Source organism: Dama dama, chromosome 20 (assembly GCF_033118175.1).
Source record: "Dama dama isolate Ldn47 chromosome 20, ASM3311817v1, whole genome shotgun sequence".
Lineage (NCBI taxonomy): Eukaryota > Metazoa > Chordata > Mammalia > Artiodactyla > Cervidae > Dama > Dama dama.
In genome coordinates, this window is record NC_083700.1 from 86,679,935 (window position 1) to 86,698,106 (window position 18,172).

Sequence of the window (18,172 nt, forward strand, 5' to 3'; positions counted from 1 at the left end):
AAGATGGTATGGAATCTCCAAGGGGTCAGAGGCAACCAAGTTCTACAACAGCTTTGTCTGCAACTATTAAATGACATGCAGAGTATCAATGACGGAATAGAAACAAAAGAGCTTTCAAGTTAACCAGAGACTTTAATTTGATTTTGTGAAAAAAGCTCGGAAGTAATCATTTCTCTTTTGTGTTTGTTACCTGTGAGCTTGTACAGTGCAAATATTAACTAGGGAGAACCTGTAACTATGAAATGCTGTGTAATTCAAGAGGACACCCATAGCACACAGTTGCTGGAAGACAGATCCTTCCACTGATTATTTAACATTCACAAAAAATATATATATATATAACAAAACTGAAATTTGCATCTATGGTTATTAAAACACAAAAGCACTAAGAGTCTGGTCTTTTTTTTGTTTGTTTCTTAAATGAATTATAAAACATGATCCCAATTTTAACAGTTAAAAAAATTATCTTACTAGATATGTAATCAAGTGCTTTGATGGGTAAATATATCAGCCTATGGAATATTTTTCCCAAAGATGTTCCTGAAGTTTTTTTGAACAATATCCAATCTTATATTTTCTTATGATTGTCACGGACACAACAACCTGACGGCTGTCAACTTTCAGTTTTGTTTGTTGCACTCCAAAGTCACTGTGTGATATTTAAGCATGTATGATACAGAACACAAGCATTCTTCCTAAAACAATATTAAGATTACTATGCTCAGAGTTCACAGTTCTATAACAATTTTACATTAAACACTCAAAACATTGTACAACCATAGATATTTGTGAGTAGTCTGGAGAGAAAGCTGTAATTTGGTATGTTAAGGCATCTTCAGCCAACATATTAAGAAGTTCTGAATATCTCTTGCAACAAAAGACAAATTTAATATTTGAATATTTGATATTTTTAAGAAATTTCAAAAGTCACTTAAAATAAGAATACCATAATTTGTGAAATTGTGTTCCTAAACATTTTTCTACTACGTTCTTACCACATAACTTACCTAAAATCAAGATACTCATCCTATTAGTATCAAAGGTATCTATTTTTAAAAAAGGGATTTACATTAAATATGATGATAAACCCTGTATTTAAACAAGGGCCTCCAAACAGTTTCTCACACATATCTGTGAGGTAGGTTATTACCCATATTTTATAGATGAAAACATTAAATGAGGTTAAATGACCTGCTGCTGCCACAGCAGCCAAACTGAGAATCAGATTCCAAATTAGATTTTGTTCTTTGCTCTGCATTATTTATTTCCCTTACAAACTTTTTAAAGCGTTGAAATATAAAGATTGCTATTCATCGCTTTCATTTCAAAACCATGAGAAGGCAGCCAAACATTTACCAAGGTGACTTAAAAAGTGAACGACATAAACAGACACACCTAGTGAACAATTTCTGACAATGACAGTGAGGTCTGGCCAAAGGAACCCAAAAACAAACAGGCAAAAGCAGACAATGTGACTGTGGAGGACAGACAAGTAAAAATAAGAAGAATTAGGGAAAAAACACAGTTTAAATAAGTTTTTAACTAATTATTATTCCTACAATTTAAGAGAGAAGGCACAATTAATTAAGGTGTTTTGCTTCTTTAGCGGGATCTATTTCTCTTTTCCACCTTAGGAAATCATTACCTGTCGAGAAAAATGGTTTTTCTTTGTAACAAAATTTAAAAAGGACTTTTACTTGTGAAAAATGCAAGCTTAAATTAACAGCAAAAAATTAACTGTGTAGTTCTCCTTGGGTAGAATGTTCCTATTCCTTCCTTGAAATTATAAATCAACACAAAGGAGCAAACCTTGAGTTAAGAAATTCACACTGTATGAACCTTGTCAAAATTCTATATATGTTTTAAAGTGTTGTCATGCTAGAATGTTCTATAAACACTTCACTTTTTCCTCCAAAGAGCTTTCTACTCTAGAATTTCCTTAATTGCACTTTTTCAAATGTAACTTAAATTTACCTACCCTGTTTGTCCAGATAAAATCATGAGCTACTTCCATAACATCTGAACTGCTTTATATATAAACAGTAGTTACAGAAAGTCACATACACAACCATGGCTACAAACTGGCATTGCTGTGCAAGGCTGGCAGTAAACACTGACTCACAAAATTAACACAGTCCCACAATCTGATCACTTCTAGACCCAGCCTAATTCTTATCAGGTTATGGCTGAAAAAGCTGAATTAAAACTTAATCTAGTCTATACTGTGGGTCCTGTTCTTCATGTTATTACTGTTCAGTGGCATCAAATGCATTATAATTCTATATGGAAAAGGCTGGTAAGGATGCCAGCAACTTGTGTAAATAAGATATACTCTTAAAAGCTCAAACATAAATTACATTTCAAATTTCTGTAAGGTCTGGAAGAATCTGTATCAAGCTGATAATACTTGGTAGTTTATGAATAGAAATATACTTTATGAGAGTAATATCTTGTCATCTAATATGCATATGAAATGAAAAATTACCAACTTGTATATGAAATTTAGATAAGCCTAATTTAGATTAGTAGTCAAAAATTATGATAATTTAAGATAGGAGTTGGGGCTGGTTTTACTTTTTTAAAAAGCACTGTGCTATAAGAATCACGTAAATAAAGGAAGAACCATGGCCTAAAAAATTTCTTCAGTAGTTTTAAGCACCCTCAATAACTTAGAAGTACTTAATAAAAATCAATATATAATCATAAATATATCTAGTTAGTACAATCAACTCATTCAAATAAACTAAAAAATATTAAGACTACTTCATGTCATTCTAAGACTTGAAAGCAATGCATCTATGTTTATCTTTATTACTTAGCTACTAAGATGTTTCAGACTGTTTCCCCCAAGGGAAGGGGGCACATAAAGAACAGTGATCATCATTGAACATTATATGGCATTAAAGCTTGTGAAAAGCTTTCTGGTCCTGCTTTCTCATCTGGAAAATCATTAACACACAAGGTGATTGTAATGTATTAAATAAGTTAATAGATATGGAGGGTCTGTGGATCTAAAGTGACATGAAAGTCACTCAGTCGTGTCCGACTCTTTGCGACCCCATGGACTATACTGTCCATGAAATTCTCCAGGCCAGAATACTGGAGTGGGTAGCCTTTCCCTTCTCCAGGAGATCTTCCCAATCCAGGGATTGAACCCAGGTCTCCTTCATTGCAGGTGGATTCTTTATCAGCTGAGCCACAATCACTATTAAAATGTATGGAACACTTCCATCATTCCAAATTCATCATCTTTTGCAGTATGGCAAATACACATACATGATATTAATATTTTAACATGTTTCGTTTTCTGGATGATTTTGTCATTTATATTGCAGGGGGGCAGCTGTGTTTAGAAAAACATTCAAGTATGTATCTTCAAAACACCTCGCCAAGCAAATATAGATCATTCACATTAGTATACAATCTCTCAGCATGTAAAAAGTGAATGCTAATACAAATCATATGAAAAGGCAGAGAAGAGACAATTTTAAAGCTCAAAGGTAACCCAGAGGTCTTTTAATCTATCCCTTCCACTTCAGAGGTTATAAAAATGAAGCCCAACACAGGATGTGACTTACAAATTGCACAGATCCCTCATCCAGAATTTTAGAGTCTCTGAGATCTATTATCTTAAAAAAGTACATTCTCTATTTAAAAAGTCACAGAGTGACAAAAGTATCAGGTAAAGAAATGCCAAACTGAAAATGTGGAGGTCTTTTAAAAAGAAATAAAAATAGACAAAACTGTGAGTATGTCTAGCATTTAGATACTTAGATTTCACAGTCATTAACAAGATTTTAATCAGTGAAGAGACAAAGATGCAGTGCCTATGGCAGGCAGATTCCACGATCATTTAGTTTATAAAATCGAAGGTACATTGCTTAGATTAATTCAATAAAATGTACATTTTCAGATAAATTCAAATAGTCAAAGAATCTGTAACAGTTGTCTATGATTATTTTCTCAATTATGTCTCATCTAATATAAAAATCAATTCGTATTCCCTGAGTACAAACTGGCTAGGGAATAAGAGAAAGCAAGCCCAGGATTATGTAACTGTCACAGGAAACCTATTTGCAGAAAGGAAAGGGGAGAACCGTCTGTCCTACATATAGCCAATTGGCTGACATGGAATACTGTTACTTCCGAATAATTTAGGCTCCTGGATTCTCTTTATGGCTAGCAAGTATCAAGGAATGCAAACACCAGAGGTTACAAAAGAGTCTCAAATGTCTGTTGATCAAAACAAAAGCCCAACTTGTAATCGTCTGCCTCCCACCCTACATACGTAATTTGGGATGTTGTTTGTTCCTTCATTGAAGAATAACCGGAATTAGATCTAAATTTGGTGTGTTCTTATATAAAAGTGTTCAGAAAATGTTCACTGAAATGTACACTTTCTGAAAGAAGGAATCAAAGCTATTGACTCATTACCCATTGAACCAAAGCATTAGTCACTAGTCTCTTACACCATTTTTACAAGTAATCTTATTTAAGGTTTTTTAATTATCCATTCAACACAAAAAAAGAATAAATTTTGCTCTCCACAAAATACCAAACCTGATTAAGACAATCAAAGTGCTATGAAGTAAGTTGTAGGCATGCAAAATTCCACTAACCCAGTGTTCGCCCAAGATGAATATGTATACAGATTAAAATAATTCTGATTTTGAATCAGATTCTCTCCAACAACTGATAAGGGCAAATGAAATCTTAGTTTTATTTTTATCTACCTAATTATGGCAACCTGGTAGATAATTTTCTTAAAATCTTATTTTCCAAATATGCTTTTTCCCCCAAGGGATAGTAAGTTTAAAACAATGTTTAAATTAATTTGGACAAAGCAGGATTAAACAAATTTAAATGATTTTCTTTTTCCACAGAAGGACTGGTCAAAGTCTTTAATGGTCACATCCTTTGTCATCTTTAAGCAGGAGAGTAACATGTTTCATTTATCAGACTTGCTCAATGAAACCCCCTTTCTGCAGAGCATCTCACAGAATGCAGTTTCAGAAATGCTGTTCTAGAACCATTATGGACTCCTTTTCCACGATATAGCTAAGACTTTATCTGTAGCCTAATAATAGAGTTCTCCTTCAAAATCATAACATGAAGAAAGTGTTCCTACCCCAGGTCTGTCTACCACATACCACATCCACACTCATCCAGGTTACAAGACTGAAATGTGGGAATTTAGCAACTGATTCTTTCCCTCATCCTGCATGAGCTGCAGTGAGACTCCTATGAAGATGTTCTAGACCTATCATGCTGGACTGAGCCTCCTGTAATCTTCTCTCTGCAGACCAATGTATCACATCAGCTACATTCACAGAAGAGCTGTCTCTAAAAACTTCAGCATACAAAAACCCAAACTGTGACCCTTGGTTCTCTGAAAACACGTAGCTATGGAAATGTAGATATTCATAAATACTGGCAAGAATGAAAAAATAGTAAATAATTTTTTAACTTTAAAAAACATGATAACCATATAAAGCAATTTTAATATGTTTCTAACATCTGATTCATTAAACTAAGGAAGTTAAAATGCCACTGGATTCCTTCCTACTGTTTCTCTGCCTTCAAAATTATTAGGGATTTTGTCATTGGGAGTAAGGAGTCACATTAATTTATTTTGAAGGTCATCCCATTAACAGGCAAGTATTATGAGGTGGCCCTGTGTTTCCCAGAAGAGGTATGTACACATTTGTTGGGGCCAAAATTTTGCCAGATGTATATACACATCGAGATTAATGCAGCAGGACTGCTTATCCCTATAAAAATATACACAAAAAAGTATACTTTGATGCCACTAGATGGCAATCTTCCAAAGGTTTAAATTTTTAAAACACCTTAACTGCAACCCCACTCTCTTTCTCAAATTGGCAAACAAGGATTCCTTGTATTTTGATATTAAGTCATACTTAAAAGTTATGTAATACCATTTTTTAAAGTTCTGCTAAACAATATTATGTGACAAACTGCAAACTCCTGACTCAACGCTCTTTAAAGACAGACGTACTTGTCCTTCCCAAACACAAGAGAGATTTGGCTTAACATTCTCATTTGCTTCTTGGTAGAAAACACGTTCTTTTTGGCAAAGAGAGAGAAATCTGTCAAGGAAGTGTTCACTTTTTGTTTTCAAGAGCTTAAACACTTAATCATTTCTAGGGTAAGTCAGGTGAATGAGACTGTTAATTACAACATATCAAACAAGATGAATAAATACAAATTAGATAAATTACACATAATTTAAAAATTAAATATTTTTTACTAAAACAGAATATAATCAATGGGCTATTATCTACCCTGCTTTTTATATAGGGTTTTTTTTAAGCCTTAAAAAACTTGCACAAAGCCAAAAAAGAAAAAAAAGTTTGGTTTTCCTTTAAAAGCACTGGTATACAAATACATATATGTATATATGTAAACAACACATATATTTATTCAAGAGAGATTTTTTTTGAATGTTTAAGGCTTCCCTGCCCTAACAGGTTCAACAGTGAAGGTCACAAGCCTACGAAGCTTTGGAAGTACACAAAAGCCCTTAAGGCCAGAACAGTGTTTCAAATTGGATGGCTAGCAACCAAGATGTAGAACAAAGACAGAGAACCAGAAAAGATTTCAAAACTAAGTCCATCAGCCACTAAGGGTCAAACAATAAGCAAAGACAAAGGTGATTAGGGAAGGTGAGGGAGTGGGGTGACTACAATAACAAACTTCTGATGAGTAATTAGCATTACAGGATGCAAAAGGACAGGTACACACTCCTCACCACCACACACAGTAAGAGACCAAAGGCAAGAGTTCTCCTTAAGGGACTGTTGACATTTTGCTTTGTTTCATTTAACTATTTTATCATGCTCGGTGGAGTACAAAAATAAATACAGTGAAAAAGAACTTGAGAAAGGTAGATTTTGAAGGCATGTTGTAAAATGATACAAGTTTATGAAAAAGACAAAAGTTATAATTCCAGATGTTCCAGTACTGAGTAGAACCTTGAAGGCTCTTATATATGTTATTCAGGAAAATCTCAAGATAAAACCTCTGGTTGGTTATAGCTGTTTTGAAGGAACCTGGAAATGACCATTACCTGTTTCAGGACCACAGCCCTTCTGTTGAACACTGGGCAATATCTGCAGAAACTGCTAGTAGAATTTGGTTCTAAAATTTGGGGGACGGGGAGCTGGCTCTTAAGATTTCAACATTTAAATACTATCTTACTAATATTTATGTTATTTTTAAATATTGTGCATAAACACAGCTTAAAGCCTGCTGAAATTTACGAAGCAAACAGGATTTATCTACACTAAACAGTAAAGCAAGATGTTGCCAAACTACCTGTTGACTGAGATAGTCACCAGTAAAGGTATATTAGTCATCTACAGTGAATCCACAATTTTAGGTTAACAATAATCTTCATAAGTGTTCACATATTAAAGACACTGCCTACGTGAATTTATAATAGGCAAAACAGAATTACAGATGTCTACAGTACATAAAATGTCAGACTTTTCCTTTTCAGTAAATTTCAATGGTACTGTGTCCCCTGAAGACAGTCACGGCTCTCAACCAGTACTTCAGAGTATGTGATAGCCATAAGTAAAATAATAATTTAAAGAATATATCTGATTTTCACAGTGCAGTAACAGAAAGAAAAAAACTAGGGAAAGATCATCAGCGTGCTAAAGTAGTGATCAGACTGGCACACATTTCAAAAAAATCCATGGTGTGACTGCCCAGGCGAGGTGAGACAGAGGACGACATGCTTCCGGTCAAGGAGCCCGTGAGAGAGCCAGAGAGTGAATGGCCCTCCGCAGTTACAGAATCCAAACTGGACCGTGGTCTGTGTAAGCCAGCAGCAGAACAGGACCGCTGAGGCGTTGAGGAACCAGACCTCTGCTCCACCACCTCATCTGAAATGGACCAAAGAAGAGCAATTTACATGAACAGTGTATTCGCCCCAGCCCTTCCTATGAAGGTATCTTATTCAGAATATTAAGTGAACACATCTGAGCTAGAGCATCCTGGGAGCCAATGTCATGTTGCAGTGTTTTAGGAGTAGGGGTGGCAAAAACTTTTCCCTCCCACAACTGTGAAGGACATCACTAACCACCTGTAACACTGCCACACAGTCAAAATGTGATGACTAAATCCTTCTCAACATACTGTTTGACAGCAACCTCGAAGTCAAAGGTTCCTGATACCCTTTTATCTGAAGAAAGCACACCTTTGGAGGATTATTTTCTTGCAGTATATCACAACAACAAAAAATAATTAATATAAAAACAGAAATTACAATTGCACAGATTCTTCAGAGCACACTGCAATTGCCTGGGGAAAGGGGCAAAGGAAATCTTGTAAAAAATGCTGATTCCCAGTTTCCCAAGGACCCATCTTCAGAGATTCAGATTTTCTAGGTTTGGGAGAGTTCCCAAGAATCTGCATTTTAATAACAACTCTGGATAATTTTGAAAAAGGTGTTCTAGGGACCATATAGACACAGCTATAGTTGATGGCAATTTAAGAATAAAGTTTAAACTGTTGAAAACAGCTTCCTTAACTCTGAACTCAGTTTTCCTCTGATTCCATCCAGCAGTGGATCCTCGGTTTATTCTGCTCACATCCCACTTGGGCCTCTGAGCAGAATAAGCACATTTGCTCAGCCAAGTATGACTCTTGACTCATACTAGATCCTTAGACATGACCACCTCCCCTGACTCCTTTGCCTCTTGGATGGCCATGGGCATAAAATCCAACCCAAATCCCAGGAGAGGACTATCTAGACACCATGGCTACCCAAGATAAAAGAAACTACTCAACAGGGAATTTTAGCTATTACAATGCTTACTGATAAAATATGAAAGAAGAAGTGTGACAACCTAATTCAGCTAATTGTAGGTAAAAATTATTTCCCTATTATTCCTTATTTTCCTCCACAGTCAACACTTCAAATGACTTTTTTTTAAAAATGAGGAAGCACCTCTCCAGAAGAAGTGCTAGATTAGAGATTTTCCTCATCTTCAATCCTTTTTGTTTCACTTACATTCTTAGTTAATTCTAAATTACTAAAAACCAGTATAGAAGACTACCCACCATGTCTTTGAGAAGATTTAACATCTTGTCAACTAGTGCCAAGTTTTATCTTCTCAGAGCTCATGCGTGCATGGCTTCCTTACCATCAATGCTTTTAAAGTCCAAAAGATAGCTTCTATTGTCAACCAGGTACAGCTGTAAGCTCATTTTCACATAATTGCCAGTCACTGGGTTTCTTCTTCTTACACGTAGATGGTATGCATTCACTACCTAAAATGAAAAACCTTCCTTATGAAAAAACATTCAAAATAAAAAACTATAAAACATTCCCATTATTTTTATTGCAAATAATAATATCTAAACAAATAATTGGAAGGGTTGGGGTAGAGAACAAATTTCTGAATGATTGTGTTTTTACATTACATAGTAGTTTAGTATTTATTTAATCCCCACTAACAGTACTGTGTGGGGAACTGCTGCCCGCTCCCGTATTCCTGCCTGGAGAACTCCATGGACAGAGGAGCCTGGCAGGCTACAGTTCATGGGGTCACAAAGGGTCGGACATGACTGACTGACTTTCGCTTTCAACAATACTGTGTACAGCAATTAAAATTGAAAGGGAACTCAGAGATTCTAAGAGTCTAGCCTTCGTTCCAGACACGCCTCCACTCTAAACCATATTTTGGTTGCCAAAATATTTTGGTTTCCCTGTCTCAATTTGAATACCTTTAACTTATGAATATAGAACAGACAGAAAAAGGAGATATAACATGTTAATGGTTTGAATCAGGCACTGTTAATAGGTACTGTCACAAAGTTTAAGTATCATAGTAATCTTGTGAGGAAGGTCTTATTTGCCTTTTGAGGATAATAAAACTGCAACTCAGATAAAGAAGATTCTAGTGTTCAAAATACCTTATCAAATTAGTTCCAAAAATTTCTCAATAAGGACTTCTAAAGACACTAACATGTCTTTTTTAACTAACTAAATAAAACTGTTCAGAAAAGGGAGCTCTTTCTTAAATGGTATTAAGGAAATATTATTGTTTATTCCCTCATTGTTCAGTTGGTAAAGAATCTGCCTGCGATGCAAGAGACCCTGGTTTGATTCCTGAGTCAGGAAGATCTGCTGGAGAAGGTATAGGCCACCCACTCCAGTCTTCTTGGACTTCCCTTGTGTCTCAGCTGGTAAAGAGTCCACCTGCAATGTGGGAGACCTGGGTTTGACCCCTAGATTGGGAAGATCCCCTAGAGAAGGGAAAGGCTACCCCCTCCAGTATTCTGGCTTGGAGAATTCCATGGACTGTATAGTCCATGGGGTCACAAAGAGTCAGACACGACTGAGCAACTTTCACTTTCACTGTTGTTCATTCATTCCATATACAAATAATGAAATAAAAACATGTCAAATGAATATTTACATGGTATGTTTGAATATGTTTTTCTTCCCTTAAAAGTACACTCACAGTCCTCAAGAAAGGAACAACAGTAAAAGATACTTGAAAATGAAAAACAGATCCCCCCAACATATAGTCAAATAGAACTGAAATAAATTTGAGTACTAATAAAAAACAAAAAAAAAATACTAATAAAGCAAAATATGGGATGAGAGTAACAAAAATACATCACAACTAAGGACTAAAAATACTAGCCAAATAAGAAATTTCCTCAACTTACAGAAAAGTATTTGTTTACTAAATAAACATGCCCTGATGGTATAATGTGTATCAACCACTTGTGCTACAGCTACTGGCAAAAAAAAAAATAAAAATAAAATCTGCCCTTAAAAAGGTAAAAATATACTATCTTTGAAGACACATGACTTGTTACTGTTATGATGCATGCTAAAACAGGTGGACTATTTTCTCAAGGGATTTCAAGTTGATTAAAACCATATTTCTCAGCCAAGAATACTATTCTCTATTCAAAAATATATAGGTCCCCAACATCGACAATTCATCCTTACAAAGATTTGTTTTGTTTTGAATGCACATGGTACATTATTGGAAAGAATAGGATTTATCAGTCCATTTATTTATTAAGACCACTAAATTCATATCAAAACCAACTTTTTATTGATCTTAGTACTCAATTCAGCAGCTCACACAGGCTTACTATACAGAAAATGGCTTCTACAAATGATTTTCATATACTACAATTTCCTACCTTCCATTCAAAATCCAGTTGCTTCATAGCTCGGTAAACTTCAGCCATAATGTCATATGGTTTGCTTTGACTTCGGATTCCAAGATGCCACTTGGCTTTTTTCACAGCTAAAGATTTGGGCTTAGTTGTATTCAGTGCATCCAGTGGACATCGTGCTTTAGGGCTGTCTGCTATAAGAGGTGGCATCCTTTCCGGATGAGGTTTCAGGCCTGGGGGAATATGCATGGTACTATCATCCATAAAAGAACCAGTTGGGGGACTAGAGGCGAGGTAGAACTCACTGGCTTGGTTCATTATTCTCCGATTGTCAATGATAAGATGATAAGCCACTGCAAGCTGGTCTTGAGGGTCACCACTATATAAACTGTTCATTACTTCTGATTCTGTACACTCAAATTTTTCACACACTTCTTTCACAGCCTCATCATCAATGACGTTAGCATCATAGGAGGGGTCTTCAGGAAATAAGTAACTGGGCAAATCTTGTTTAAACCATTCATGCTCTCTAGGAAAGATACCACAATACACTATTGTAAGAACATGCTTTGGCAAGTCCCAAATAATTTAGACATGGGGCAATACAATATAGCAGAATCAGAAAGACCTGGGTCTCTAGTCACTTACTAACTATGGGACCCTGGGTAAGTTCATTAACCCTTGCTCTAGAGTAACTATGATTATTCAGACTTGGGTATTTTGCTGACATTTTCACAAAAAAAAAAAAAAATAAGTCTGTCACTTCAAAGGAAACAACTGGTAGTATTTGGTGCCAGTGATGAAATTCAAGCTTTCAAGTAAAATGTTAGAATTCTGCTTATAATGGAATTCTATATATATACAGAATTCTATATAACAGAATAATTTATATGTTTCCATAAGTTTGACAGCTTCTCAATATTTAAGAGACTTTTCTACTTTTAGAGTGAAGAAAACAATGACGATGATTTGATAGTATATAACGAAATGTGTTACCATTCTGAACACCAGGCTATCTCACTAACCCAATATTTTCCATATGACCAATGCAAGATGTTACATAATCATACATGGGCAGAAGCTCCACTCAAAATGCAAAACAGACCCTGTGGATTTCAATGTAATAAAGTACAAAAGTTCACTGGTATGTTTTCTGATTTGATATTGCAATTAACATATTAAGCTTTGATTTAATATCAAAGAAAAATATCTGTAACTATCTGAAAGGTTATGAGAATGTTCCTCCCTTTTCCAGCAATATCTGAGATCAGATATGTTTCCTAGACTTCAACTAATACAACGTATTGCAACAGATGAATGAAGAAGTAGGTATGAAAACCTAGCTGCTGTCTCTGATTAAGAGGATTTGAAAAATGTAAAATAATGGTACTCTTGTCATCATATTTTGTTTTGGAAAATAAGGTTACTTTTCATGGGAGACATATTATTCAGAATAAAATGTAGTAGGTTTACTAATATTTTTAAGTGAATTAATGATTTAAAAATTTTTTCACTTTTGTTTTTTAATATGAAATTAATAAAAATAACCTGCATTAAAAAAAAAGACCCTCTGCAGTCCTCGATTTTAAGACTGTGGTGGATGGGGGGGGGGCAGTATTCAAACCAAAACATTTGAGAACCTAGTCTCCTAGATCTTATTTTCACACTATTCCAGGCCTTTACACATGATGTTGACTACTGACACCCTAGAATATCCCATCCCTTTTCATTTAACTAACATATACTATTTCTTCAAGACTGTGTAACCATTGCTACAGGGTAAACTGGGCACTCCCTAGGCTAAATTCAGATCAGTATATATTTTACCTGAATGCCTTCTACTGACTAATTCATTTATGAATATTTACTAAGGACATACAATGGTAAAAATGCACACTCATTCACACAGAGATTACATTCTAGCTGAAAACAGACTACACAAATACTCTCAAAAATAAACACAGAATTACAAATACACAAATATAAAAACCTGTGATAAAAACTATGAGTGAAAAGCACAAGGTAAAATGAGAGTACATAACTAAGAATGGGAGGCGAGCGCTTAAGGAAGCCACTCTCAGTAACATTTAAGCAGAAACCAGAATGATTAGAAGTCAGCTAAGCAGAGCTGGGGAATAGATATTCCCAGCAAAACAAACAATATATGCAAAGATTCTGAGGTTAAAAAAATGTTTCCTATGTTCTGAACTGAGGCCAGATTCATGAAATCATAATAAGTTACTGGTTGGAGCGGCAAAAGATATCAGGTTTTTCTGACAGCTGTAGGCTATAAAAATGGTTTTGGGACTGAACCTATGGTTGATGATAATAACAAAGATGTTAAAGAGGCAGGGGTGACATGATCTAATTTGCATTCTATGAAGATCATTCTGCTTGTGATAAAGTAACTGAATTGAAAAGATAAAACTAATAATGATGAGGAGGAGGAGGATGCTAGTGCAGTAGTCCAAGTGAGAAATGGTGGTGTGCCATGTCTTATGGATATATACAGAGGTGAAACTTCTATAGCTGCTAGTAAAGGATACTATTATAACACTCATACTTTCTCACAGTTGTTACAGATTTTTATACTAAACTGAGAGCTCCTTGAAACAGGGACCATGCCTTATTCACCTGCATTTCAGTAGCCAGTACAGAGCAAGTGCTCAATAAATGCAGAATGATGAATAGACAAAGAAGTAAAAAATGAATTCATTATTTAATTGCTATATCATGATAATAATAACCACCTACATAAACATTTGGGCTTCCCAGGTGGTGGGAAGATCCCCCGGAGAAGGGTATGGCAACCTACTCCAGTATTCTTGCTTGGAACTCCCATGGACAGAGAAGCCTGGCAGACTACAGTTCATTGGTTCACACAGAGTCAGACCTGAGTGAAGTGACTGAGCACTACTAGCACAAATAAACATTCAGTAATAAAATGTAAGTACCAGTAAGTACTAATTTTTTGAAAAGAAATAACATAAAAAATAAATTGCTACATATCTAGCATTTTTAAAACATCAAATTTTAAAATAGGGTAGATAAACACTTTCACATAAACTCCAAAAATTCATTCTTCTATTAAAGCAATGAGATTACTAGCAGAAACTGTCAATACTAACTTTTTTCAGAACTCTGGAAATTAACCAAAGGCTTGTAATAATCCGAGGAGTGTTTGTTTTTAAAAAAAATGGTTGTGTCTCAGTAAGAACAGTGAGATTTGTGACACTTTAAGTTACCCAATATCCATTTCTCTTCCCCATTTCTATGGTGGCCTTGAAAACCAACAGCCTCACAATCATTTTAAACCCCCAAACCAGCACCTAGAACCACTGGGAGGCAAATGGGGAGAACAGGCTTAGAGTTCTCCAAAAGTCCTATCTCCAGAGAACTGTCATTATTAGACAGGGCTGGCAGATCTCTGGAAACCTCTTCTGTCAAGCCCTGTCTTCATTTGACCTTAGAGTTCCATCTGCAAACAGCCTTTTGTCCACAACACTTGTCAGAAACAATCAGTGGCAACTGTCTATAACATCCCAGCTGCCAAAGCAGCAAAAAGAATTGGAGTAAACAAGAAGCTGATCAAAAACCTTGAAAGGAAAAGTTAGGGACCAAGTTCCATAGGAGTCCTTAAAATACTCTTAAAATCCTAGAACTCACAAATGCAGGACTGTTGTTCATGCCCAAGAAAGCCCCTGATTTCTCATCACTGATTGACTCTGAGGCTCTAAGCTAGAAGGAATCAAGACTAATGCAGAGTTATGGACTTATTAAAATGCTGAAGACACACCCCAACATGGACACAGAATCCCTCAGCAAAGGTTGGGAGACTGATTAGATCAAGGCCTTTAAGGAAATCTTTCTCTAGCAATTAGCTGACCATTAAGCTAAGGAAGCAGAGACTTCAGTGGCCACCCTTGACAAAGAATACAGACTTAACAGAATTAGTTAAGTAAAATCACTAAGTAAATTAGAGCAACAACAGTGTACAACAATTACAAATTCCAGGCATCTATGCAAGAGAAATAAAAACATATGACCCTTTAAAAACATATACATAAATGTTCATGGCAACATTATATGAACCGAAATTAGAAACAACTCAAATATCCATTAAGTGATAAATGGATAAACAAAATGTAGTTTATCTAAACAACGGAATATTTTTCAAGCCAAACATTAGTTAAGTACTGATATTCTACACCATGAAAGAACCTTGAAAACATGCTAAGTGAAAGAAGCCAGACTCAAAAGGCTATATGCTGTGATTCTATTTATATGAAATGTCCAGAAGTGGCAAATCCATAAAGAAAGAAAGTAGATGAGTGGTTGTCAGGGGATGCAAGGAGGAGGAAGTGAGTACAGAGCTTCTTTGGGGGATGAGAAAAGTGTTCTGGGATCAGAGAGTGGTGATGACTATACAACTTTGTGAACATACTAAAAACCACTTAATCATACAATTTAAAGAAACAAATTTATGGTATGTGAATTATATCAATAAAATAAATGTTTAAAAAAACAACAGAAATAATCTAAATTTTCATTTCTAATTAATTCAGAAAAAGAACCACAGTTCTTCATAATAATAACAGTGCCAATTAAAAAGCCATACCTTGGGATGGGGGGAGGATAAATCAGGTGATTGGTATTAACATATACACAGTACTATATATAAAATAGATAACCAACAAGAACCTACTGTATAGCACAGGGAACTATACTGAATATTTTGAAGTAACCTATAAGGGAAAAGAATCTGAAAAGGAAGATATATACATGTGTGTATAACCGAGTCACTGTGCGATATACTTGAAAGTAACACAACATTGTAAACCAACTATATTTCAATAAAAATTTTTTAAAAATTTAAATGATAATAAAGCAACCCCAAACATGTTAAAAAAAAAGTAATACACCCAGCTTTTAATTTTAAGGAGTCAATTTCTAAACAAGGTTAAGTAGTAACCAGGATGTTTATGAAGGTTCACCTGAAACAAAATCAATTCATTTCAGATGGGTTACTACACAGCCTCCAGAAACCATCTTTCTGTCACTGCTGCCTAATACCTGACTTTCATATAAGACTTAAGACTAAATGAGCTATAATGACTCCAATCAAATTGTATAAATTTCACAATGTGTGCAAACTTCTTTAAGCACAGCTAAAAGGTCCTTATAGATTCACTTTAGGATAGTATTAATGGCTAATACTATATGCTTGGCATTATTCTAAAAATGTGAATTATATTAGAATGAATATTTGTAGTTTCTAACATTCAACTGTGTCTAGACCTACAGAAGTAGTAAATTCTTATGTTTTAACCTAAGACTATCCCCCAAACAAATCCACTATAAATGATGTAACTAAAGCACAAAGAGGTAGGAAATATGCTAATAGCTAGTAAACAAAGAATCAGAATTTGTGATTAGACAGTTGAACTTCAGATCTTTCATTTTAACCATAACAACATTAACAGCAATACTAAGTTTTAAGCACTTCAAGATGTGAGTTTCCTGAAGACAATGTCTTTCTTGCCTACCAATATTCCCAACAATTAGCACAGGACCTTGAACAAAGCAGATGTTAAATAACTGTTAAGTAAATAAAAATGATTAAATGAACAAATAAATACAGATATATTTTCTAACCTCCAATAGCCTACCATCTTAACAGAAAAAAAAAGATGTACAAAAATAAAAGCATACCTTAGAGATATTGAGGGCTTGGTTCTAGAACATTGCAATAAAGTGACTATTACAATAAAGCCAGCCACCAATATTTTGGTTTCCCACTGCATATAAAAATTATGTTTATAGTGGGGCTTATTTATAGGATAAGGTCAAAATTGATGTGTGATCTAGTAGGTAAAGACTTAGGATTCTCTCCCTCAGTCCTCAGATTTAGGTAACTCATTGGCCTTTTCTCTGACCAACATAGCACATATCAAGGCAGTTAAAATAATATCCTTGAAAATACATATGAAGTCTCTTTTACCTGTAACTGTTTAAGCCAATGAAACCTTTCAAATTTTATTACTATGGGGCTTTTAGGTAGCACTTTACATTTTCATGTTGCTAATAGTTTTATTCTACTGAAATAAATGAATGTCATAAAAATTATGCTTAGAGTATCTTTAGACTATTAAGTTTGCAAAAACATTATGCCCAAAAAACAATGTATGTACCTTGATTAAAAAACATTTTATTGCTAAAAACTGCTAACCATCATGAGATTTGGATTCCACAAACCTTTAATTTGTAAAAAAACAACAACAAAAAAAAACCACAGTATCTACACAGTGCAAAAAAAGTGAAGCACAGTAAAGCTAGGTATGCCTGTAACTATAAAAAAGAACGTCATAGCATGGCAGAAATATAACATTATCATGGTATGTTGGAGAAAGGATGGATATCATAGGACTGGTGTAGCAATATGGATTAGTTGAATAGTTCAGGTTCTGAAATCAGGCAATTTCTGAGCCCTACTTTTATAAAATGAGAATAACAATAGCTACCTACTAAGACTTGGAACTTCTGTAGTGGTCCAGTGGTTAAGAATCTGCCTTCCAACGCAGGGGACATGGGTTCAACCCTTGGTCCGGGAACTAAGGTCCCACATGCCACAGAGTAACTGAGTCCACACATAACCAGAAAACCCGAGCACCACAACTACGGAGCCCTTGTGCTGCAACTAGAGAGAATCCTGCATGTCACGATGCAGAGCCCATGTGCCACAACTAAGATACGATGCAGCCAAGAAGAAAAAAATACGTGTATTTTTAAAAAAGGAAATACTATAAGCATTCAAAAGAAATAAGAGCTATCTATTAAGAATCAATGCAAGAAAATATGTCAAGTATCTAGCAAAATGCCTGTTATATAAAATCATTCAATTAGTAACTCTTTCTGTTAAATTGTATTTTGTCAAATGAATAATTTCCAAACATTAAATACAGAATATGAAAAAATTTTAAAATGATGAAAACTATAA

General features: G+C 34.9%; 1 protein-coding gene across 2 annotated transcripts in view; it reads right to left on the reverse strand.

The window, feature by feature from the left end:
- Positions 1-130: 130 nt before the first annotated feature.
- Positions 131-18,172, reverse strand: part of PRKAA2 (protein kinase AMP-activated catalytic subunit alpha 2) — a 71,576-nt gene continuing 53,534 nt past the window's right edge. Inside the window, exons 7-9 of one of the 2 annotated variants that reach the window (XM_061121787.1) lie at positions 11,200-11,704; positions 9,177-9,303; positions 131-7,913 (exon numbers count right to left, since the gene is read on the reverse strand). In XM_061121787.1, the coding sequence (XP_060977770.1) occupies positions 7,675-7,913; positions 9,177-9,303; positions 11,200-11,704 (871 nt within the window). In that variant the 3' untranslated portion in view covers positions 131-7,674. Of the gene's footprint in view, positions 7,914-9,176; positions 9,304-11,199; positions 11,705-18,172 lie in introns of those variants that run through there. The other variant, XM_061121788.1, reaches the window with a different exon arrangement.